This window comes from Prinia subflava, chromosome 8, assembly GCF_021018805.1.
Source record: "Prinia subflava isolate CZ2003 ecotype Zambia chromosome 8, Cam_Psub_1.2, whole genome shotgun sequence".
Classification (NCBI taxonomy): Eukaryota; Metazoa; Chordata; class Aves; order Passeriformes; family Cisticolidae; genus Prinia; species Prinia subflava.
The window spans coordinates 3,667,006-3,693,643 of record NC_086254.1 but is presented as its reverse complement, the minus strand read 5'-3'; the positions used below and the strand labels follow the sequence as shown (position 1 = coordinate 3,693,643).

The 26,638-nt window shown below is 44.9% G+C and overlaps 1 protein-coding gene across 1 annotated transcript in view; it reads right to left on the bottom strand.

Annotated features, from left to right (window-relative positions):
• Positions 1 to 26,638, bottom strand: part of MYBBP1A (MYB binding protein 1a) — a 55,710-nt gene that overhangs the window by 10,983 nt on the left and 18,089 nt on the right. The window contains exons 22-24 of the mRNA XM_063402413.1: positions 24,985 to 25,116; positions 23,436 to 23,504; positions 2,438 to 2,551 (exon numbers count right to left, since the gene is read on the bottom strand). Coding sequence (XP_063258483.1) covers positions 2,438 to 2,551; positions 23,436 to 23,504; positions 24,985 to 25,116 — 315 coding nt within the window. The remainder of the gene's footprint in view (positions 1 to 2,437; positions 2,552 to 23,435; positions 23,505 to 24,984; positions 25,117 to 26,638) is intronic.

The window sequence follows — 26,638 nt, the reverse complement described above, 5'->3', positions numbered from 1 at the left end:
TGGGGAGCTACAGCCTCCTAGCTGCAAATGGGACCCAGGACACACATTGTGTTCTTCAGGTGACAGTCTCCTTGTGAGCAGCAGCACCGCCTGAACTGCAAGAGCACATCAGTTAAAGAGCTGGAAACCTGTCCCTGGGGCAAAGAAAGGTACAAAATTATCAATTATCATTTGTGAGGGACAGTGGCAGAAATGGCCAATGACAAATACAGACATTTCAAGCAGAGGCAGGGCAATAAATATCATTTTCCACAGCATCCTACATCTTTCAGTCTAGGTTCTAATAGGTAAGCACCCACATCTGCCAGCATCTACTCACCTCTAAAACCACAGCTGATCTAGAATGGCCCATAGAAACAGGTCTCAGAAGAAAAAGGACGAGACTGAGCTGCAGGACAAACTCAGAGTTCTGCAAACAGCCTCCCAATCCTCCAGCTAAGGGAGCATGTGAGGACAGCAGCACCAGACAGGGTTGTTCATTAGTCCAAGGTCCTGCCAGACAAACTCACCCTATAACTTCAGCATCAGGCCTGGAACTTCTACCCAACCTGCAGCTTCCCTGTCCAGCTTCCACCTGGAGATTCAGGGCTAATAAACTCTTCAGCAAGTTACTTTACTGGAGGAATAGTCTCTTTGATAAATACATACTTTCTGCAGATTCTCAATTTGCTCAGTTCCCAGCCTCTGACTTCCACTCCAAGAGATTTTTTACCATCTTTAAAAGAGATCAGTGAATCTGTGAATATTGTTTTACTACACCATAGAGCCACTACACATTTTTACAGCTCTTACTCAGAGAAGGGAGCGTTTCTGCACCACCAAAAGGACACAAAATTCCTTTTGCAGCTTTAGAAAGTCTCTCAGCACAAGTGCCAGCCTTTGGCTGTGAATCAAAACCATTATGTAGAATATAAAATCCTTGACCCCTTCTCACTACAGCAATATTTAATGTGCAGCTGCCCCAGCCCTGCAGAGCCACACCAGCTGGGTTAAGTACGTGGGGGAAGCAGGAGGAAGGGAGACAAATCCCCCACATGTATGAACACCAGCAGCAGTCTGTAAAAATGTGATCTCAGGCCTTTTTCAGGCCACAAAGAGAACCAGCAGCTATATGCCACTGCCACTGAACAGTATGGGAGGCCTCCTGCCCACAGGGTAAACCTTGGACAACCCAAACAAACTGACAGTATTTCTCAGGAATTTTTCTTTAAACACACATGACCACAGACATGAGAGGAACTGAGGAAACGTTAATAGCAAAGCTCATTATAATCTTGGACAGGGTGCAAGTTGCTAAACTCTCCCTGACAAGAACAACATAAAGGCATTGTAAATGTTTGTGGTTTCCCAGTGAATCACTGAGTTCTGCATGCATTCAGCTGCTACAGAGAAACATGGAAATGACCAGCTTGGGAGGAGTGGCGTGTTTTGTGTAGCTGAGAAACAAAATCATACCTAACTCCACCCATTGGATTCCTGATGTAATCTTTAAATAAAAAGTATTTCATGAAACTGAGGATCCAGAATCATAAACAACATCTTTAAATTCTCTGTTTTAAACTTGCTTAGATTTTGACCCTCCTTGACAGAAGGAAACAGATCTAATTGTTCTGTTTCAATATAGCAAATTATAGAATAGCCTAAATTACCATGTAGCCATCATCTGAGTAAATAAGTAATGAAAGCTACCCTTAGAAAGAGGCCATTATTACAGTTACGTGGAAACTCCAAGACTGGAATCTCCCATGTCATCAAATTTAGTCACCGCATCACAACAAAAATTTAGTCACCACATCAATCCACAAGAAAAAAAGCGAGTGGCATTTGCTTCTTCAACCTCCTGTCCCACAGATCATTTTCCACGTAAGAGCTGCACCCAAACACTGTCCTCAGGTACAATTTGCACTTGCCACTGACACGGGAGCCCTGCAATTTCTGTCACTGTTCTTCTGTACAAATTATTTTCCAATGTATTTTAAGGTTTCCCTGATGAACAATATCAGCAAGGGAGTCTGGTCCAGAAGGCTGGATTGCAGCTGGAATCAAAAGTCCAGTCTCAGCTCTACTTTTGTGGCCCTGAAGTTCATTCCAATACAAAATCTGCATGACATGTCCTGAAATTAATGTTCACAATACCGTTCCATTCTTTTTCTCTTTCCATTTTTTTAAACCCCTTTAATTGAGTGTATTCCCTAAAATTCAAGCTCTGTCTCTTGGGTCCCACACAGCCTCAGTGAGCTGCACCAGGGACACCACAGTGGTGTCACAAGGACTGTGCCAGGCTGGTAGGCACAGCTCAGAGCTGGTGCCATCAGGCACACTGAGACCTCCTAGGCTGAGCACAGTCCCAGACTGCAGCTCTGAGACCAAGCACAGATGAATGAAAGCAGCACCCATTAGGTGTCCTCTGTCCTTTGAACATGTTGGAGCTTTTTACCTGTGTCACTTGGCTGATGCTTCTGGCGATCAGCACCTCCCACTCCTCCTCTGTAACGAAGAGCTTCAGTTCATGAAGGAGCAGAACCTTGTGGAGAAGCACACAGGCCATGGCCTGAAAGGGAAAAGGGAGAGGAGAACATGAAACTCTCCAGGGAAGGTGTTAGCAGTGTCAATACCCTGCTGAAGTAAACAGCTACACACACCAGCTAGGGGAGGCCAGCTCACAAAGGCTGCATATCCTCACCAAACAGGGATATCACAGACTGATTTGGGTTTGAAGGGATTCTAAAGATCATCTCGTTCCAACCCCCTGCCAGGGACCAGAACAGGGACAGGACACATTCCACGATCCCAGGGTGCTCCAAGCTCCATCCAACCAGGCCTTGATGGGGCAGCTTCTAAGGGCAACCTGTGCCAGGACCTCACCACCCTCACAGGAAGAATTTCTTCCTAATATCCAACCTAAACCTGCCCTCCCTCAGCAAAAGGCTCTGTTTGGAAACATTCTCTAGGCTGTTAGAGAGTCACCCTTCAGGAGACACGGTGGTGGGGTTTGGTTGAATGCACGTATGTAAACCAGAAGGTCAAAGGGGAGTGAAGGGATCATTACAGTTCTAGATTTAGGCAGGAATATCCAAAACATGCTTTAGCAGCTGCTCCAAGGCCATCACTCTCAGTCTCCTCAAGTTTTCAGGCAGCACCTTCAAGTGACTGCACCCTTTACTGTGCCCTGACCAATGCAATAGACACAAATAATAAAAAATAAAAGCTGCCAGGATAGCAAATGCATCTTTTCAAAGGAATACTAGATGGGAGCTGCTGTTCAGAGCATCACTCGGCCTTGCCCTGGAGTCAAACTTGCTCATTAAGCCTCTACAGTAACACAGCAATGAAAGGAATGACCACTAGAAAACCAACAGCAATCTTCTTATATACCCTGTTCTATTCCAGAATTCCTATTTTAAGGCTTTCTTAGGTACAAGAGAAAAATGCAGCATTAGTCAAAGGCAAAATAGAGAAATGCACAAAATACAGTAATGAGGATTAGTACAAATAGCTTAGAGGATTTACGGGAGATTTTTTTTTAGCAACACGGAGTTAGTGAGCAAATTCTACTCATATAGAGAAAAAAATGTTGCCTCTAGCTGCCATCACACAGACCAAAATTGAATGCAGTTACAAATATCAAAAATCAGAAGGATTTACAAGAGCTAATCTCCTCCAAAGAAAGCAATGGCTGCTGTTCTTTAACCACATATCACAGAAAACAAATGAGGAAAGTTTGTAAAGCTCCTTATGAAAGACATTGAGATTAAAAGTCTGAGACCTCAAGGATAAAATCAACCTGGTGATACCCAACCTGGCCTCCAGAGACCCCTTGGGTCAAAGAAAAGCAACCTGAAAAACATGGAGCAGGAGGCTAAAAACCTCTATTGGGTCATTTCTGGGGAGCTATTTACTGAATAATTCAAAGTGAGCAAAGGGAAGAAGTCCCTGGAACTCCTGAGAGCAGTACAATTAGCCAGAGTCCAAGGCAGTCAAACAGAACTCGTCACCAGCTCAAGGAGGTTCTGTGTTTCCTTTACACTTTCCAGGCTTCTGGGACACAAGGGATACTGGAACACAGGTTGTTCCCTGGAGAGTACCAGCACTTGTATCTGTTTCACAACAGATAACGTCACACATCCTTGTAAGCTTACCTCCAGTCTGCACCAGTGTGGCCAGTGAAGAGAACTATCCAAACAGAAAGAGCTTTCATTACACACAGAAATTCCATTCTTTACTGGAAGGTGCAAATGCAACAGGGAACCAATGAGACCACGTCAGAAGATTTATGCTCATTCAATGAGAGAGAACACCCTAACGCCACCTTCAAGGCAGGCAGGTTTACATATCCCTTGTAATTATGGGAGGCTGTGTCTCACAGAACAAATTATGGCATGTCTGCATGCATCAAACGGAGTGGGAAGTCACTGCAGTGCATACAAAGAGAACGTGACCCTTGGAGCAGATGAAAGACTGAAATTCATTCTGAAAGGCCCAGGCAGGGTCACAAACCCCCAGGCACCAGCCCCTCTGTGACAATTACAAACACATTTATGCTGCAGGTGGGTGTAAAGCAGAGAGAAGGGCTGTGTTAGGATATCCTGGGGTGTCTCAGGTTAACTCCAAAGGCAGCAGTGACATGGGCCAGCTCAGGAACTGCTCCAGTCAGCAGTGGGTAGGAGCACTGCAAGTTCATGAGGAAAACAACTGGGAGCAAATCAAAGCCATCCAATGGAGTGGGAGCTCTGGAGACCTGACACTCACACAGTGCTCTGAGAACAGGCCCTGAATGGCACCTACCCTTCAGTAAGCACTAAGCTTGAAAAGTATTTTAAAAGAAAGAAAGAAAAAATCCAACCCACTGAGCATTCCCTTCTGTGTGACATAAATGAGGAAGTCAGAACACCCAATCATCTGAGGATCCTGGCTGGTGCTAGCACTCTTTAGTAATTCTGTCACACTCAGAGCTTTCACGCCTCCAGCCTGTGGATTAGATTCCAGCAAAGTGAAAATATATTTTGGGTTTCACATAATTAAAACCCTGCTATTGCTCTACTCAAAATTATTCTTTTTCCTGATTGTGTTTTAAACCAATGATAATTTAGAACTAAGCACAAACAACTTTTCTCATCTGAAACAACAAAAATAAATATTTATTTGTTGGTAAGAGCATCTCAGTCAGAGAGTAAATATGACACTAATAACTACAGGGTCATCAGCACCACGCTGTGCTGTAGTTTAAGGTTATCATATTCATCCCAGAGTCAATGACTTCTCTGTTCCCAGAGAACAGAGAATGTTATTAACATACAGCCCTTGTACAGCCCATTCTTTCACAGCAAACTGAACACTTCAACACCAAAAGTTTAACCACAGGGAGAAGGACTGACATCAGTGGACTCAGCTAAAAACACCAGGGGCAGAACCAAAACTAAAATCAAGTTCTTCAATCTTGCTCCAAGAGTAAACCCAATAAGAAACAACACTTCTCAATCCTGCTGATGCCATCCCACCTCACCAAATTCAAACCAAACCAGGAGGGGCACCAAGTTTTCTCTAGAAGGTGGTGCAGCCATCACACATCACTCACGGCATCCGTAAGCACATGCAGAAGGGTTCTGAATGTCATCAGAAGATTGCTTGACAGGTAAATGTACCCAGAGAAAATAATCTAGCAACCAGGAGCACAAAGCTGCCACATCCCCTTGGAAAGCAACAGTCCTGAGCAACAGCTTTTCAGCCACAATTCATCTGTCAGGGCTGAGAAACGTCAAACCACTGGCTGGGAGGGCATGGAATAGATCCCTGTGGAATAGTCCCTGGCAGGATTTGCAAAAGGATTTTGAACTCTCAAGGAACAGCCACATTCATGACCTTCAGAAGCTTCACCAGGCAAAAAAAGCTTTGCTTTATCACCTAATATAAGGGGGGTAAGAGTATGAGTGCTTTGCATAAGTAAAGAGAGACCCAAAGTCAGTCAGGTCTTCAGGAACCATCTCCTTGAGGTGGCAGAGAAACAGCTCTGCTGCTGCATTTCGTTTTCTTAGTTTTATCTTCTCCACACATGGACACAATGCAGCTGAAAGGAGACGTGTTAGAGAACCTGGACATGAAGGTTCAACACCTGCTTTAGAGGGCTAGTCAGAGACACCACAAGGCACTTTCTTGCCCATCTCAACACATCCTACTTTTGGGGAATGCAAACACTCAATGTTTTTAATGAAAATAGCTTAAAAAAGAAAATGAGACTGCTCAGGGGATTTTTGAAGCCATCTCCTGGGACAAGGATCTTCCCATCCCCAGCCACTTCTGGAAACACTGGAGCACCACCAAACAGTAGTGGTAGTACTAGTAATCCAGAAAGATCTTTTCAGAAATGAAGAATAGTCACAAAATTTACCCATGTTCAGTTCTGTGATGCAGAGGTTTCATCAAGACTCTTGAAATACAAAACCACACACAGAGCACCTTAGGAGGAGCCAAGCCACCCCAGCTAGTTCAAATCTTCTGCATCAATACTTTCAACCCTTGTAATTTCTCACAGCTCATCATTTACCCTTAATATATTCATGATGTGTGTTTTACACGTGAACAGCTGCATGTTTTACCATCAGATCACAGACCAGCAGCAATCTGAAGTTTGGAGAGTGCTTCCATAAAATCCAGCACAGACCTGGAGCTCAAGCACTTGACAACCCAGTTGTCTCCCTCCCTCCTGCCCTCCCCACAACCTTATTGGTATGGTATTTTTGAATGTCTAACAAGCATTTGGCAATTTTGGAGGCTGGCAGAACAATACTGTCCCCAAGAATATCATAGAAGATTCTCTGCATTTTCTCAGTGCCAGATCAAGCCTGCTGTGTTCCTGACAGCCCTACGAGACAGCCAAGTATTATCAACACTTCACAAATGGATAAAAATAGAGGAAGACTCAAGAGTCCCAGCTACCAAACTCCAGTCCAGTTCAGGAAAGAGGGCTGTCATCCCCCCATATGCACAGTCTCTGAAATGAGAATGTGTGAGAATAGTTACAAGCAGCTGACAGCCAGATTAGAGCTTTTTCTAAAGGGAGCTGTATGCTGCAGTGCATCCTGTGCACTAGAAGCCACCCAGTTGCCTTAATTTTCTCCTTAATGTCAGTTTTAAAAAAAGAATATAAAATAGTAAAAGTAGTAAAATAGTAAAAAAAATACAAGGGCAGTCTATTCAAGCAGGCACAGTAGATACATATACAGACTCCCACATATATCTATCAAGCATACTACTAAATAAGGCAGAAAGGCTCATTATCAGCCCGTGTGGGAGCAGAGAACAAACAATAACTAAGGGCAGTGCTGGCCCAAGATTTTCTGTGGCTTTGTTCATTTCTCTCTTATCTACAACAATTACACAAAATACCACTCCATACAAAATGTTGTGATTTCTTTCTGAAACAGGCAATGTGCTCACTGCAGTAACCAAGATGTGCTGGTAATTCCCAGGTGTGCTCACCCACCTTAGGCAGATACAGAAAAGGAGTGTGAGTGGAGTTTGCATACAACCCAACTTTATCCTGCACAGGGAAGGACAATCTGGCCTAACCATTAAATATGGTAATGGATTAAACCCCTACCAATGCAGGCCCTGTTTTCCTATTGAAAGCAGGTATCTAGCACAGGTAGGTCAGAAATTGCTCTCCCCAGTCACCAGCCAGGTGAGCTGCATGGAGGGGAACAGATCTTTTCAATCACTGCAGTTGTGAAAGAGAAAAAGAACAAAACAAACAAGCCTGTGCAATACTGTAGGGATTCTGTTTGCAATCCTGAAGAGATGAAGGCATGACCTAAATTCAGAGTTGTTTTTCCAAAGAAAAGCACTCTGTTAATAGAAGGACACTTGTTTCTGATGCAAAAATAAACACTTTTCAGTCCCAGGTGGTTTAGGATACTGGCTGGAGGTGGCTTTGCAAACAAGTGAAAAAAAGTGCCACCCAGGCACACTCCTGAGAACAAAGACACAAATCAGCAGCCACCACTGCCACCATCAGAGGAGCAGGAGCTTTAAGATGTGCCTGCACTGTGACACACCAAAGCCCAGCTCTGAGTTTTCACACAGCTGCTCTGCTGGGTGGTCCCAAAGCAGTGTGAGGCTACAGCTGAGTAACCCTTCCAAATTCCCCGACAGCCATTTCCAGCTCTCAGGAAAAGGGCAGCAAGTTTGCCTGGCCTGCCTCAAGCACATGGCAGGACAGAAGCTCTCATTAAATCTGACCCAGGACAGTATTTGAGCTTATCACACCTCCTTGCACTTTGTAAGAGAAGCAGTGGGGAGTTTACATGCTAACCAAAGACATGAAGATGGATTTTCCTCATCTTTTTGCAGCATGAACAAAGTTTATTAACACAAAACAAGTTACCAGTATGGCAAGACCATCTTATTCCCTTTATGTGAGATAGATATATCTACATATAAATATACAGACATATAGGTATAAAAAACATTTAACCAGGAAAATTACAGGTTTCTGCAACTCCAATACATTTTTAGAAGTGAAGAAGCATCAGGAATTTTAGTATCAACATTTCACTGCTTTTGAAGTCCAGGAGACAACAGTAAACAGCTGGTATCACACCACAGAGGCCACTGGTATTTCAGAGCACTTCTGGCACAGAGCCTGCCCTGCCAGCACGCCTGACTCAGTGCCAGCACACAGCATAAAACAGCAGCTCTCAGTGTGTAATCCTCAGCATTAAGACTATTCTACAGCAACAGGGATATGGCAAAAAATAATTGCACTTCTAGAAATTCTCTCCTCCCAAGCCCTTTGAGACTGCAATCTCATGAATCACATGCTGCACTTGTGACAAATGCTACCAGGAAAGCTGGGCAAAAGAGCAGAGGCAAAGAATATTGAAAATTCTAAATAGGATTTCTTTGAATTTTAATAAATAATTAAACTATGACACAAATTCCTCAGCTATCTGTAATTTATTACATGTTTAAAATAAACCAGCCAACCCACTCCCAATTCCAAAAGCTCCACCTTACAGCAGTACTGGTTACAGGAGAACAAACTGTCATTTATTACTGCAGAGAAGGAGATGCAGACCACCACAGCAAAAGCCTCTTCCAATTACTCTTGAAGCTTTTTTAAAAAGAAAACAAAGAGCATCCAAAGCCATGAAGCAAGTGCTAATCCACCTCCATTTCTGCTCATACAGTCAAGCTATTTTAATTTTACATTCACACTGGATGTGGGATGGAGACAAAGGTTCCAACAGAGCAGTGTTGAGTTTCAGGGTCTCTTATTTCTCAACCATGTTTGATTCATCCATTTGAGTGTTTCTGAGCCCATGAGCCACGAGTCTGTTTGATATTGGTTTGGCAGCTGAATCCAAGTTAGAAACTCAGCCTTGAAGGTCATTGCAAAGGACAAATTATGAGGGGGCTGGGACAACAAGACCCACAACAGTGGATATGTTCCACACAGCAAATTGGCAGCAGGCTGTTCAGAGAACATGTATAGATCATGTATGCTGTACATACCATACAGTCATGGAGTGGTTTGGCATGGATGGGGCACCTTAAAGCCCATCCTGTTCCCCCCCCTGCCATGGGCTTCCACTGTCCCAGGTTGCTCCAAGCCCCATCCAACCTGACCTTGGGCACTTCCAGAGAAGTGTTGCCAGCTGCTCTGGGCAACCCATGCCAGTGCCTCACCACCCTCACAGAGAAGAATTTCTTCACAATATCCCATCTACTCCTGCTTTCTGGCTGTGGGAAGTCATTCCCCTTGTCCTGTCCCTCCATCCCTTGTCCCCAGTCCCTCTCCAGCTCTCCTGGAGGCACTTTAGGCACTGGAAGAGGCTCTGAGATGTCCCTGGATCCTTCTCCTCTCCAGGTGAGCACCCCCAGCTCTCCCAGCCTGGCTCCAGAGCAGAGGAGCCCCAGCCCTTGGAGCATCTCCATGGCCTCCCTGGGGGAAGATGAGAAGAGGGACAGAACAGGATTCTTCCCAAATTTAAGGACAGACAAGAAATAATGCTTCAAGATCCTTAACATGAAGGATCATCCTTAACAAGATCCTCATTGAACAAGCATCAAACACCAGTTATTTACTGAAAACATACAAAACTTATTTGAATGCTTTAGACAGAAAAAAGTGAAAGCCAGAGGTGTTTAAGAAACCTTTGCCAAATCACTTTTCCTCAATCCCCAAGATGTAAGTGCACTATCTCACACACAGCATGTGCACACAGACATGATTCATACATATTTCAAATCCAACGGGGTGGGAGGATAAGACAAAGCCCTGGCTGTGGCTTAAGAAAACTATTTTTGGTAACAAAAGCTAGTTTTCCCTCCTCACCACCACTGAAACAAGGCACACACACATAGTAGAGCCAGGACACTCATTCAGTAGCTGTCTAAAAGGTTTCAGTGTGGAAAGTGCTCACAGCTTCTGGGATCAGTGGATTGTTGGGAGAATGTGGCTGGCATCTTCAGCTGTGCAGAACTGCCCATGCAAGGGCATCTGAGCAACAACACAACTATTTCTTGGTTTAAAAATTAGACATCAACTTTCATCCCAAATTTACTCTGTTATCCCTCTAATTAAGTGACAGAGAAGAGCCCTTCCTGCCCCTGTTCCTGGCTGGCTCCTCTGCCCTGCACTGTCAGTCACTAGGCAGACTCCTGGTACCTGAGAGCACAGTCAGAGAGAGCTCACACTGCCCACAAAGACCACGGAAACATCTCCTGTATGATCTCCTGGCTTTGGAGCCGAATTCACAAATTCCTGCTACAACCCAGCATCCTCAAATTAATGAAATAGCTTTTTCAATGCATTCCCTCAGCTCTGACAAGGTGTGATATTGTTGGCTAAGGTTGGCAGTCAGATGACAGTTTCCAGGTTGCAGAAGAATGCAGAAATAAAACTTAGCAGAAACCCCCAGCCATGATCCACCATCCCCTGCTCCTACACCTTCACAGTGCTCCAAACATCATGCTCTGGGCCAGAAAGCAGGTTCCTCCCCCAGTCTGGCCTTGCCAAAAAAAAAAGATTTATGAGCTCAGGAATAAAATTCTCTGTGCTAGAAAGTGATGAAAACAAATGATGTTTTACAGCTTAAATTAAGTTCCTGCAACAAATGGATGAGAAAAATTTTGCAAGGCTGGTTAATTACAACATGTAAAGCATTTAAGTGACACCTAAATCATATTTTACAACCTTGGACAAGAAAGGCAATTTCAGTGTACACCCACCAAACATCCTACATCAACAAGCTCTTGCAATCTTGAGTGGTTTAGAACAAGCCAACCTGCACTACAGCCCAGCTTCAGGCATCTTTATCTGTTCTTCCTTCCCAGTAAAAATGCAGATTTCCACAGATCTGGCAGGAACCTTTAAATCACTCACAGCTTACAAATAATTAGCACATTGAAAATAATTGCCATACAAGGCATGTTTAGCTCATTTGACCATCACTGCTGTATAGGTGATCTGTTTAGGCCTTCTTGAGCACAAAAATGATGAATGAACTCTGTGGGTTTAACTTTTACTCCTAAATCTCTCCCTCTGGCTGGTTTAAACATGCAGAACAGCAACTTGCAAACAAAAAGGGTTATGTGTCCTGCTAGGACTGTTTGAACATTCATCCACACAGTAATTCCATTGCAGGTCAACTTCACTACCTCAACAATGGAAAAAAGGCAAAGCAATCACCTGCGCATCCCCTGCTAAAGCAGCAGGTGAGCTGGATCCCTCCTCTCCTTAAGAAAGGCTCAAGACCAAGACTCAGGGATGGCAAAAGTGCCCCCAAGCAGAGGAAAACCACAGGATGTGGCACTAGATCAGACCTTGGTGCATACTTTGGATACTCGACTTTTGGGCTTCAGGTTTTGCCACCTTTCTTCTGAAAAAGAACAAAGTTCCATGGAAGCAGAGGCAAAACTGGCTGCAAAGGAATCTCCATCTGCCTCCTCCTGCTAACTCCCCTCTCCTCTCTATTATCCTTCATAAACCTCTTCACCCATGACTCAGACGTCCTGCTCTAGTAGCAAGGAGAAGTTAAGCAACCTGTTATGATTCCACTACTACTCCCAAGGCTCTGAAGAGCAGCAGCAGAAGGTGCTCACTCCATTCTGCTGTGACTGAGCACTTGCCAGACAACAGAAAGTTTATTCCATTAGTTACACTGGCACATCCTCCTCCTCCCCCACAACCTGAGCATGGCTACAGCATGACAAACACTTTAACCACTGCTGCTCAGTCTGGATGAAAACGTGGATTGAGCTATACTCCACACAAATCACCTTTATGTGGAGTATAACACAAGTTGTGTCAGTCTAGACCCTACAGGTAAAGATACTCATTGATTTCACTGACAGCCACAACAGAGAGGTTTTACATGTGCTTGAAACAGCAGAAATCCCAGGACCAGCAGTCCTGGCAGATCATTACAGCCTGCACACCATATATACAGCATTCACTCACACACAGGGTTCTTCATGCCTTAAACCATCATTACTTTGTTTAACCAGGGACTCTGCAAATCACATTCTCTTCACTGCTGCCAAGGAATGGACTTTTTTGATGCTTGGTTCTCCTACAAACAGTGCTCTGGAGGGTGTTCTTGCCAGAGGAAAAGCCTCCACTTGTACTTGACTAACCCAGAGGGGCCCATTTGGCAGAGTCTGCTCACTGCTGCAGGACATCTGTGCCCAATGCAGGAGTGCACAGGTACAGCTGCTTCCTTCAGCACTGCTCTGCTGGCAGCTGGGAGAGGCAAAAAAAGAAAAATTAAAGCTTCCTCCTATGGTCACCACAGTCTAACAAGATGCAGTGATAATAAGTAAGAAGTTGCTATACTTTAAAGGGAGTAGAGAGGAGTCAATACACACAGAGACCTGACAGTGCAGTTTTTCAGAGCATACCTGCATGGTAAATACTGGGGTGCACTGGCAGCTTTTCTGCCTCAGATAAAGGGTCTGCAGGACATCTGTGCAGTCAGAACAATAATCATATAAAATAATACACAGGACCCCTGGGCCAGGCCTGCCTGATGGTATTAGATACCAGCTCTGAGAATTTCATTGGCATACAACAAATGGTGAGCATTCAGGGCTGGGGAAAACCCTGCTCTCTTCTTTCACCAGAGGCCAACAGGCAGACCCTTGGGACACAGCAATCCATACACTGGACTGCTGCTTTGGTCAACACTGAGATTCATTTCTCCCTGGGGTAACCACTTACCATATCACAAAGGCCAATCAATCTTAACATTTTGCTCAAAAAAAAAAGTCAATATATAATTACCCTAAATTCTTGGGAAATGAAAAGATGACATAATTAAGTGAGCCATGAGGACACAGGATAAATCAGCAGCAGAACACAGATTAGCATCCATAAGCTCTGAAGTTTTTTTGCTCTTCCTGTAATGCCCAGTTACAGGAGTGAAACACTGGTGGGGAACACTGGTACCACAGGACATACTGAGACCAGAGGAGAAAAGAACAGGAATGGATTCTGTGCAATGCAACCAAGCCTCTCTTTCTCACATTAAAAATAATAATCAGAAAATATGCCCATTTTCCTTCTTCTCTCCCCAGTTAAGGATACAGGCACAATTTTAAAAAACAGTCTAAACCAATTTGGTTTCTTGATATGACCCTGTTTACTTTGAAGCATTTCTACTTTGCTTTTACAAGTTTCTCACTCTGAACATCAGAGCAAGAAATGTTCTTTTGTTAAGAAATCAAAGCAAAGACTCTTGCAGGACATCCCAGTATCTGAGGCTCAAAGAAACATGACCAAGAAACCTCCCAGGAAATCATCTGGGACACTCTCTCTCAACTCTGGCTCTCCTCTTTGAAAAACACCCCAAACCAACCCATCCCCAAAAAGCTCTAATTTTGTCCATTTCTATTTAACTTTATTAATTATTCATATATTGTAGTACTGAACACCAAGAGGCTCCACTGACACCTCAAGTTACTCCACACATTGGTAAGACCAAGAGCAGAACTGTCCCCCCAGCTGCCTCACCCTCCCTGCTCCTCCCAATACTTTCCAAGCCATTTGTGTCCTCTGCACAGCAAAGCCTTAATTCAGAAGAGACTCCCAATAGGATTTTCTTGAGGCAATTCAGAAGGCAGCTACAGCATAATGCAGCCTATTTAAGGAGGCTTTGCTGAAGTCTAATTGAATAATTTAGGAGATTTAAGAGCAGCACATGTTTAAAAAAAGCCCATGTTGCCTAGGCACTGTGTGCTTTTAGCTGCTGCCCCTATACACCAGACCAGGTTTGATACTGCAAGAACAAAGGTTTTCATCTTCTGAGAACATTTATCAGCAGATAATAAGAAATTAGAATTCCAATTCACTTAACCATCAACCACTGAAGTTTAGCTTTCATGCAGTACAAAAACTGGCACTTGCACGCCAGTAAAATTGTTAGCTTGGAATATTGAAATAAAAAGCATTGCTAAGAAAAAAAAAAAAAGCTGGAAATTGTACTGGGTTGAACTTTGAAGCTTCATTGTTTTGGATGCTCACCAGCAGACTCTTTTCATTTTGCAGGATCCACTGAGAGAGGCACAATGACAAGACAGAGGCACAGCGCCCTTGGGAAGAGGGACAGGGCTGAAATCTTGTTCTGTGTGGAGGTTGCTGAGAAATCCTGCAGAGCTACCTGAACTCCTTTCTTGTGCTTCAACTTTTAATATGTGCCAAGGGAAAGCAGAAAGAGAAGCAGCCAAACCCCACCACTCCCACACCCCCATACTACAACAAAAATGGACACAAACACTTGGGGACATCCTTGTCAGTGAGCAGAGCCCAGATTGGCATTTCATTTTATGCTGTAGAAGCCCAAATCTTTTTTCACTTGCCAACAAAACACCCTTCCAACACACCTCCTAGTACTCCTACACCAAGATCCCACAGCTCACTGTAAACAGAACATAATTCATTCCCCAGAACTTTAACAGGATTCTATCCTGATTTTTTTTATATTTTGCAGCATTCATATATCTTGAATCCATATGACTGAGAGTTGCTAATTTTATCACACCACAGCCACTTCTTCCCCTCCTGTGTTTGTTATGCCATTATTAAACACATGGCAATGACCTTGTCTCCAAGCCAACTTTTCCCATTTGCTCCACACAACCACTCACTCCTCAAACTGTTGGAGGGGCTGTGTTTGGGAGGCTGAGCACAACTCACTTGGGTGGTTCAATCTCTTTTTAAAAACTATCAACTCACTTTTTAAAAACCATCAACTCCCCATGTGTCAGATGGTGAGTTTAATTTAGTAGGCTAGGAAATCACTCAGAGTTGGAAAATCACTGCAATATGGTTTAGATCTAACTCAGCAAGTCCATCCTACACACACAGGGCTGTTACTGCTCTGGAGCACTTCCCTCCTTGGACAGCTCTTACCAGCAGCTGTCTACAGCAAGAATTAAAGTTTATGTGACTTTAATTTTCTTATTTCTTCCCAGTAACTGACTAGAATGCTTCCTCCATTGCTGAGGATTTGCTACATGACCATCAACACAATCAGCTGAACTGTAGTGAGCAGAATAAATACAGCCAGTATCACAATAGAGAGGCAAACAGAAGTTTTTTCATCTTCTGCTTGTGTTGCACTGAGTATGGTGAATATAAAGATAACAGGGCAGTGTCTCTGTGCCAGTCAATTAATGCCTGGTATCACTATGGATTTGTTTGTGGGCAGTGCAGGCAACTGTCTGCTAGACACTTCTGGCAAAAAACAGAGAGGCCATGGAAGGCACCAAGAAGTACATCAACAACAACAACAAAAAAATATAAAGGTAAAATTAAAAATAAAACAACCATAAACAGCTCACAACATGCATGATACTCCCACGAGACCCTGCAGGTTCAGTGACTGGGGTCCCACATTCAACTGAAATAAGCCAAAAGCACACCAAGTGCTCAAATCCAAGTGGAAACTCATGCCATGGGATTTTGAGCACTCAGCTTTAAATGCAGTCAGGAGGACCTGAAAAATTTAAACAGACCTTTTAAAATTTTCAACCATCTCACACAAGTAAGAGAGAAACACAGCTTAGAAAGCAGTTCCCCAGGGAGACACGTTTTGCTGTGGCATCAGACACCTTTCCAAAGAACATCAGAGACTATTTATAGATGCTGTCAATGTCCTCCTGCTTACCAAAGGAAAACAGTTTTCCTGTGCAATCCCAGTGCAAGAAACACTCTCAAAAACGAAAGGCTGGGATGCAATAATCCACATGCTCAACCATCCTGAAGGTCTGGGAACTAAGAATATCCACACAAAAATGTAGAGCACTCTGGCTCTGACCCAGCAAAGCATTTAAGCATTCAACTGCTTTCCCTTCAAGTTGAGTGGACAGTTTACATATCTAGAGCTAGTTCCTGTCCCAGGGCTTTGCTGGCTCGTGATGAAATAGATGAAAAATGCCCAAGAGCCCACCCAGAGTTCAGCTTTACCTTGGAAAACACAGACTCTCCTTGACCATCACCTTACACAAAACAAAAACAGGAACAGGACACTGACTGGAGCCAAGGCATAGACTGGAGTCTGACATAGATTTTCCAGCTGCAAAAGATTTCTTTTTATTGACGACAGGGAACATACTGAACCGAGGAAGATGAAAAGGATGGATTCTCCAGCAATGCATCCCTTGGATCTCACTGCCTGTGGACACTTCACCTTCTGAGGGTCTGCCCACCAGTGACACCTCTGCAGAGGACACAGGCACAGGGTGTCAGACCTGTGCCAAGGGACAGAGGATGCTCTGAAGGGAGCCTTTCACTCCTGGCCTATTGCTCAGCTCCCACCAGCGGCCTGCCCAGTGCTCATTCCTGATGCAAAGGAGGTAGAGCTGAACTGGTGCTGGCTCTTATCTGGGGAGGTTTATTTTGCTTCATTTTTAGACAGAGCTTATGCAAAATGTTCTGTAACAAGCTCTTCCTCTGCGACCTGCTGGCAGCTATCTGCGAGCACACAGGCAGGGCACGGTGCATTAACGTGGGGATCCATTCATCTCCCCCAGCATGAAGTGAAATACTCCCAAACACTCACACAGAGGGGTGCTGGCTTCCAAGGCTTTGCAGCACTTTTACTGCTCTTGCTGCATTAAAGTTTAATTAATTTTTAACTTAGATATTTACATAGAACATAAACTGTTCTGAAGGACAACTGTCAACCAGCCAAGACCTCTCTGGCAGGACTTTGGGATCATATTTTAGTCTTCTGGTGGTGGCAGCTCTGGCACAGACCTGCTTCAGTTCTGTAAAATTTTGTCTATATATGTTTGATCCCTTTGGGGAGACTGCCAAAGGACCAAGATTAATTAGCAACTTACCGAAAATACACTCTCTCTTAGATAGATCTTAAAGGGTTCCTTGTCACAGACAGCTTTAGAAAAACACATTCTGAAATACTAATGAATCTGTATGACATAAGATGACATTTTGAACTCTGTCTCAGTGCCCATTCTCATTTCCACACTAAGTAAAATTACTTTTATTAGTTTTATGACAGCTCTGCACTTACATCAGCGCTGCAGAGTTCCAGCCAAATCACAGAAAATAAACTCACTTGATGGACAAATATAGCCTCATTATCCAGCTTCCAGCTACTGCAACATCCTTAATCAATATAGCTTTGAATGTAAATAAGAAGGCAGGAATGTATTCAAATTGATGTGTGCCCACAGTGCAAAGTAATTGCAGAAGCTCTTAGCAATTGTGTTGATGTGTACACTCCCAGTGCCCTTCCCAAAGGAAAAGAACAAGGGATGGATATGAAACCATTTCTGTAAATCCATGGAAAAAGTTTCAGACTAGAAAAAGTTTTAAGTGTCTGCCATGAGCGAGATGGAGACAACACATTACTCCTGGCAGCAGTAAGTTTTATTTATTAGTGCTCATTTCCAAACTCGTTCCAGTACTGCTGGCCAACAAGCTGGACTTCTCAGGGAAAGGCACAGCTGTTCTAGGCCAGGCTTCAGAGAGGCTGTGCTCCAGCCTGCTTCCAGGGGGAGCTGCCAGGTGCCCTTGTCCACAGGAGCCTGCATCAGCAGCACACCTGGCTACTGCAATGCAACCAGCCACGTGTTTGCCTTCCTCCCCTCATCCTCACACTCACAGGGAGTTTTTAGGGTGGAAACATTAGTTCATGGACTCATCCACTCCTCCTATATGGGAATGGGGGGATAGTGCAGTGAGAACCTCACCACAGTTACCAGTGCAGCACTGAGGGGTTTTTTACTGCAACAGCATCAGCCCAGGGACAGCCAGTAATTCTGCACAATTACAGAATTAGATGTTACTGTAGCTCTGCTCATCAGACCAATACAGCTAAAAATAAACCAGGAAGACATTCCTCACCTAAGGCTCAGGAGGGTTCTGGTATGTAGCTGAGTCATGCAATAATCATTAAATTAAACACATCTTGATCCCTGGTTTATGCTCCATCAGCACAAACTAAAAAACCCAAGCTTTTGTGCATATTGAAAAAGCAACACTACACCCACTGAAACAGGCACAAGGAAGAAATTTGAAGGTCAAGGTCTCCTGGAAAGCAACTGAAGCTGTAAGAATGAATTGTCCTAAGAAAGGAGGAAGTGAGGACTGGCTCACACACATTTTTCTCCAAACAGAATTTGAGAGAATATGTTCAGTGCTCGTGGAAGACATCAGGCTGACAGGAACATCCTTCGTCCATGAAACGGCTCCAGTCTCCCCCATCCTGTCAGCACCACGCAGATCCTGCTGGCCAACTGCCCTGCCAGTGAGATCATCTGTGCCAGACAGCACAACTCACTAGCACCAGGACAACTCAAAGGGATAGTGCAAGTTGTGATGGCTTGGCATTTTCCCATGCCAGCTATCCCTGGGGTCTCTTTCCCCAGCTGCCATGGGTACCCGAGGCACTCGGAGTGCCTGTGTGTGACACGTGTGTGACACGTGTGTGACACATGTGTGACACATGTGTGACGTGTGTGCCTGGTTACTGCACTCCAGGAATGTAAGGGGAGTCCTCAGAGCTGCCTGGATGTACCACAAGGTTGTGATGTGGGCACTGGCCCCGTTCTGCTACCACTGAAGATGTTTCTGCAAGGACAAGGTCACAGTGTGACGATTCTGAGGACCTCAGTCAGCAGAACTGCATTCAACAGCTTAGGTTAGACTGCACTACAAAGTCATTCTTTACCTTTTTCTTCCTTTTTTTACTTTAACTTGTAGCACTTCTCCCATACTAAGGTCCTCTTGAAAAGCTTCACAGTTGCTGCTTGCAATCAAGTGATTTTTGTATATTTTCACTTCTTTCTACAACAGAGAACACTGCAAGGACACATGGCAGGGATGAGGCAGGCCATATTCTGAGAAGACAGCACAGCCTGAAGTTATGTGTTGGTTTAACACATATAAGGGATGGCAAGGATCAGTAAAGTTTGTGAAAGGGATCCCAACTGCTACTGTAGAAAAAAACAAAATTAACAAGTCCACAAACAAAACCAAACAAAAACAATCCACTCAAACCATCACAAATCCCACCAGATTTCTCAGTTCAATAAATGAGTGACGACCAAACACTTTTTTTAAAGCCTGAAGCATTTTAACTTTCCCACGGGCATGTTTGGGACTTTAACTTCCACTTGAAGAAAGGCAGAGTTTGAAAACAGGCCAGCCAATATCACTGGGCATTCAGAGCTCCAGCTGCCACAGGCACAATGCATTTGGACTGGCAGAGCACGAGTCACAGGGTCCTGCAGCCAGTGTGGTCTCACAAAGGGTGAAAAGTCCAGCTGAGAAGCAGAAACTGCCTGGAACAAGGTGGTTTTGCAGATCCACTGTCACACACATCTTGTATCTTTCTGATGTACAGGTTTAAACAGGTACTAAATGAATTCAGGGTGGGACAACAACCCCCCTTCCCTGGTTAAAACATTCCTTGCTCTTGTTCCCCCGCTCCAAATGACACCAATCTCTCCATCTCTTTCCTTTTCCAGGGAAACTGCTGCATTACTGTCTCCTGCAGGCATCTGTGCCCCAGCAGTAACATCAGAGGAGCAGAACTTGGCCATGGTACAAGCTTCAGTCTCAACTTCAGTCTCACTAAGACCATTGCAAATTCACCTTTCCAGTTTAGAACTTGTAATACAGGTTGAGCTTACTGCTAAGAAAACTTACCAACCCCATCACTGTAAGCCACACTTAAAACTGCCTTGAGAGCTCTCACCACCCCCAAAGTGTTGTTTTATCTCACAAATTACTTCAGCATGGAGCTGAACAACCTCACTGCTCCTTTAAGCATGCAGGAACAGTGTCAGAGGAAAAGGGCTGACAATGTCAGTCACCCTATCTAAAGTTATAAAGCTTCCTTTTTTCTTTTGCTAAATTCTGCATCAAGATGCAACCTTTGAATATCTCCAAAACACCCTACTCCACAGCAAACAGCCAGGCCAAAGAGAAGGATCTCCCTTGTGACACCCATGCCATAGCTACAAACACCTCTGTCTGGAATGACACAGCCCTGCCACTGAGGGTTTGCTGTTCTCCAGGTTTAGAGGTGACCAGCTGAGGGGGACAGGACAGCACAGAAAGGCAGCAGCAGTGCAGGACCCAGTTGCCTGGGTCATCAGCTACAGCCAACAGTCCACAGGCAATTTCTCCTTTCCAATATCCTTGTACCAGCTTCTCAGAAGCCATAATTTCCTGTTAATGAGCACTGCCCCTGGTGAAATCAATCAGTTTTCACCCAGACACGCCTGAACAGACTGCCCCTGTGCCCTGAACAAGTGAGTTGACTGAAGTTAACTTTAACATGCCAAAAGGTAAGTTTTCAGCTAAATCATCCTCATGTCCCGTTTTGTGATGTAAATGCACGAGCACTGGGTAGCAGGCAGGCACTGAGGCCCCCAGGACAAATGGCTGGGGCTGGAGAGGCTGCACTGCTCCTCTGCAAGGCCCTGCCAGCTGAGCAGCACCTGAATGGCTCCTGCATTTCCTACAGGATCTTCTCTATTACCACTGCCCAGAAACTGAGTTTGACAGACCTGCAGCAGCCCACAACAGCAGGCACAGCAACAACAGTGCACACACAGTTCAGGTCTGCTGTCTCTTGACCAGACCCAGGCAGGCCCAGGCTCTGCTGTACACTGTGTTCTGCAAACCACCTCAGCCAGGCTGGTCCAGGTAATCACTTCATAATCCAGTTTAACTTCACACTAGAGGCCCCAGCAAGAGCAGAGCTTCTTGAAGAGCTGGGTATGTAGGCCAGTGGCCACAAGGTCTTGCTTAGAGGCCCTGAAAACGTAGGGACCAGTCTGGCTGAGAGGAGCTGTGGAGCAGAGCCCCTGCCTCCATGCTGCTCTCTAAAACTTCCCAGGTGTAGGGTGAGGAGGAAGGAACAGCCCCTTCACATGCTCTTCATGAATCCCTTTTCATTTTGTTCACAGCTACCTTAAAGCTCCACCTGAAGGTGCATCTCCTTCTCCCCCAGGCTGGCTGGGTTAGTGGCCAGCAGCCCTGCTGGGCCAGAGCCCCAGGTTCAATGTCAGGCCAACACAAGACACAGAGCTGAGCCTACACCCTCCCATGCAGAGTATGGCTCTTCCCACCTGCTGTGGCCCTGGGGACACCCTGCTAAAGCCATCTGCAGAGCCCAGAAGCCAGAACCCCAGTGGGATTAGCTGTCCACACAGATGCAGCAGCCACATCCAGAACAATCACCACTAACAATAGGAGTGTTAGAACAGAAGTTAAGCCTCCAGTCCCTGGGACTAAGCTACTTTAATGATTAGAAGCCAGTATTCAGGGCTGAAAGTGGAAGACCACCCCACCTGCCTCTCAGTCATCAGGGCTGGCCAAATTCAGAGTATCATGAGACCTTTGGTGATTTCAGGACTCTTGAGTTGGTACAGCCCTTTCGGAAGCTGAGTCCTTCCACCTCATTTTTCCAGAGGCTTTGAGGGAGAAGTTACCCCCACCCCTGCTTTACCCACATCTCTTTGCCATACACATCTACCTAGCCTGACTTCTACCCTACCCACTAGGATACCACCAAAACACACTTGCATTGAGAATTAGTGGGAAAATTTGATTGAAAACCTGACAAACTGGACATTTTATGCTGGGAAGCCAGAATTCCTGAAAAGGAAGCACTGTGTAAAAAAATGTAAATGCAACTCCAAGCTCCACAGGCTTTCCAGAGCTCACTCTCCATGTGCCTTTGTTTGAACAGCAGTATATCCGTGTTCTGTACCCAGCTCCCACACACTCCACATGTCCTCCCCTACTCCTCCCACCCACAGGCAAACAGGCTCTGCAAACAAAGCTGGAGCAGCCTGGTGGAAGCCCTGGTAGAAGGACAATGCTGTTCCCTGTGGAGGAGCAAAGATATCACATAATGGAGCTGTCTGCTTGGGATGCTGTTCTGGTCTCCTGAGAATGGGATCAAGTATGTGCCTTACAATTAATTTGTTATTTGTGCAACACATCCTTATTACCATCCACTGAAATTATTAACAGCTCAATTCACTTTTTTTTTTTTTTTCTGTCTTCTTTAAATCAAAGCCATTCCTGTTGGGTAAAACAGTCTGAACTGCAATTTACACTGACAAAGTAAAGCAGCCCTACTGTGAACACATACCTACCCCTTCACATTCCCTGCAATGATCAGAAACAATAAAACAGCTATTTATGAAACAGAAAGATCAATCTAGGATGTACTTCTGCAGGGGACAGACACAGGGTACAGCTGGGGGGTGGGAAAGTTGGAGACAGTGCTACTGGCCTAGAGGGGTTTTGGTTATTAACTGTGTGGAAGGCCCCCCCATGCAGTGAAAATCCAGACAGGCCTCATTCCCTGCTCCAGCAACACTGAGCTGTGCACTCACCCTGCAAGGTTTTATTGATAAGGCGCCACTAATTTTGTGTTAGTCAGGCACAGGCAACCAACCATCAAAAATCAGATCTGCAGCACAGGTGGTTTTAAACTAAACACAGCAGCACACAGACTATAAAATGCTAGCAGGGCACAGAACAGAGTCAAGGACCTGAGCTCGAGGCAGCACGAGGAGGCAGGGACTACAGCACACTCCATTAATACTGAGGAAATCTTACCAAGCAGGAAGCAATCAAGGAATAAGCAACTGGAGTGAACCCCTACCACAATCAGGCCTCAACCCTGAAAGCTGCAGGCAGATTTTAAAGGAGATGCTACCAAAGAACCCCCGTGATTGTGGGCATATTGTGTGGCACATCCACAGCTTCACACACCTGTAGCAGCAAGACAGTATTTGCAAAAGCTCTGACCCCCCAGAAGCCACTTCCACAACTGGGCAGCCCTAAAAGCATATTATAAACTAACTAAAAACCATCTGAGCTGCCATGTTTAAGTGACTTCTCTGGCTGTTACACAGCTTTGTTTGTTTACTTTCGTCCTTACCTGCTGATGTTGCCTGGCTGCTGCTGTGATAAACTCAACAAGAGTGTCTACTAATGGCTTACACATGATCTGTAAGAAAGAAAGAAAGTCTCTTATTAGTGGTTTGCTGACAGACAGGTTTGTTTTTCAAGCAAAACAGTCTATATTTTACACAGCTTCTTGAGTAAGAAGAAAATGACACAAGAAAGTGTCCAGAAATCAGCATCAGTTTATTTGAAAATTAACAGCTTTGTTCACACCAGCTCTGAGTGAAATCTTGATCACAGCTAAAAGCAGCAGCAAAACTCTTCACCTCTCTTTATCTGGAAAAATCAGGCAAGCATTTTTCAGCCCCTGTGTTCTGCCAATTGAAAACCAAATTCTGCATCTGGCTGACACTTTCTGTAGTGTCAGTTCACTTTGTGCAGAGCCCCAGCTCCAGGCAAAGAAGAACATGTTGAGCTGTAGCCAGGTGTGGGTTGGTCTCTTCTCCCAGGGAACAAAGGACAGGACAAAAGGAAAAGGCCTGAAGTTGCACCAGGGGAGGTTTACATTAGGTATAAGGGAAAATCTCTTCACTGAAAGGGTTGTCAGGCACTGGCACAGGCTTCTCAGGGAAGTGGTTGAGTCACCATCCCTGGAGGTATTTAGAAAGACACGTGGATGTGTTGATTTTAAAAGACAATTCTACAAGGAACAGTCATATGGAATCCAAAGGCTTTAGAAACCTGTAGATGGGATCTTAAGTTTGCTGTCCACGTGGGCAACACACAACCCTGCTCTCCCTCCATTTCTCCTAAGAAACCTGGCAAGCAGAGGAACTCTGTCCTGGATGGAGTCCTCAGAGTCTGAAAGCATCCTCCTCCTTACACAAACCTACATCTCCTCCCACCCTCACGTCAGGCATCAATTCTAAAAGGTTTTGAGAAAGGGCTTCTGGCAGCTGTCTCTAGCTTGCTCTAACTTAAAGCCCCTGAAGAACTGTATGACATTCAGGCCCATGGCCTGTTTGTTAAAAACTGGCTGTCCTCATAGAGGAGACCAGCCCCAGGCATAGGTCAAGCTTGCAGGAAATACCTCAAACATTTCAGACACTTGCACTATCTGAATATCAGGCTTGAAGATTAGATTCCAATTAGAATTTACACTGCTCAGTCTTCTTGGAAGAAAACTGAGAAACTGAGGATGCAGCTGGAGCAGAGCTGGACAGGAGCTACATTGGGTTGTTCAAACAAGATGACTGTTCTGCCTTGCTCATCCACGTTGTCTTGAATACTGGTGAGAAATTAGAGCTTCTCAGGCTGTTTTAAAGAGCAGCCTGCTGTTCAGCTGCTTTCTCCATGCAGTATCCCAGTCCAACCCATAAATAAGATCCCAGCCTCCTGCAATGTTGCCATAAAAATTGAGTCTGAGTTTAAAAGCCTGAGCAGGTGAAAATCCAAGGAAATTGCACAGCAATTTCAAAAGTCTGCAGTAAAGCAGGAAAGTTTCTCTCCCTGCTTTCCCCAGAATTATAATCATTCTTTGGAGCCAGCAGAAGACAACACAGCACAGAGGCAGCAGCACTTACTGGGAAGCGTTTGAAGAGATCGTGGAACATGGAGCATGTAAGGGGACTGTTCCTTTTACTGAGGAACTGGGTCAGTGCCTGCTGATAGATAACAGCCACCCGCTTCACATTCAAACAACCTGGGTTCAAAAGCTGTAGGAAAAAAAAACAGAACAAAAGCATTTCCAGTGAAACACAAGAATGAATCACTAACTATGAATAAATTAACTTTCATCAGTTCTAAGAGGTTTTCCCAACAACTAGTTATGCTTGAGATATGACACAGAACCATGAAGAAACAGCCAAGTGGGGCTCAAATATGCTGTCCCAGGCACTGACAGCCTTATGACCTTGTCACTGAAGGGCAGCACAGCTTTCTAGAAGGACTACACACACTCCACACAGTGTGGGGGCTGTGCTCTAGGTTTGTGTCTAGTACAGGAGGCTCACAGAGCACTGCAAGCCCACGGTGCAGTAGCTGGGCTGTGCACAGGGTGTTCTCAGCTGAGGAACTACTTGTATCTGTAGATTTTAGTGTATGCACATATCTGTATCCACATACACTTAGCACCTACGTCCAGGACTCCCGGGTACTCAGCAGACAAGGCCTAGCACTGATCAGGGATCCAGCAATCCCAAAATGTGTCCATGCTCCAATATCCCCCTCTGGTGGGGAACAAGGATCCCAGACACACACACAGACAGGCAACATGGATTAAACAAACAGGAGTTATTGAAGAGCCAAGCGTGGAGCACTGCATCCCCATGTTCCTGACTGTTCTCATATTGCCAGAGAAGTACTGCTCTTTGGGAAGAGTGAAAAATTAGGGGCCAGAAGGAAAAGCTGTAATCTTCACAGTAGTGAACCTCTGCCCAAGGAATTTTTCCACAGGCCCATGGAAGTCTAAAGCCAAGTTAACATGGTGTCCCATTCTCAGGTCAAACTCCCAGTGCTACTACAGCTGAACAGAGGCTAAAGTGGAACAAGGAAGATGGGTCTTGAAATATGACTTCAGTTTTTCTAGTTGAGTGTCTCTACTTAGCACTTATTTGACACACATGTCTGCAGGGGAAATAATTGATTTCTCCTTCCATGCATATATTTACTTAAAAAAATTCTTCTATAGTTTTTCTGTAAATTTGGCTGCATCCTAGTGTCTGCTCTAGTTCCACTTTCATGCTTATCAAAAAGCTCCAAATTATGCTCACAAAGCACAGCTCATGGAAACACACCACACCTCTCTCTGGTTCCCCACTGCAAAACCTCCCTTGGCCTCAACACAGTGTCAGCATCAGCAGCATCACATGAACCAAGCTGTCACCTCCCTCAAAGTGACAGCTCGTGTCAGTGCTGCCTCTGTCCCTGCCTGGTCAGGACCAGAGCTCTGCTCCCACTGGAATAAGAGATTTCCCTGTCAAACTGCACAGGGATGCTGGAAGCATGCCTCACTCTAGCCTCCAAGTCAAGCATGTTGTTTATATTTCCCCCAGACCTCCCATGTTGTTCTTCTTTCACAAAAGGCTCAGCACTGCACAGGAGCTGCTTGGATTAACACTCTCTGCCTCTCACTAAGCCCTAGAAACATGGGCTGTCTTTTCAGCCTCCAGTAATACCTCAGTGTGTGTAATTTCCATGAGGGGGCTCTGTTCATTTTCCTACCCCACAAGGTGTCAG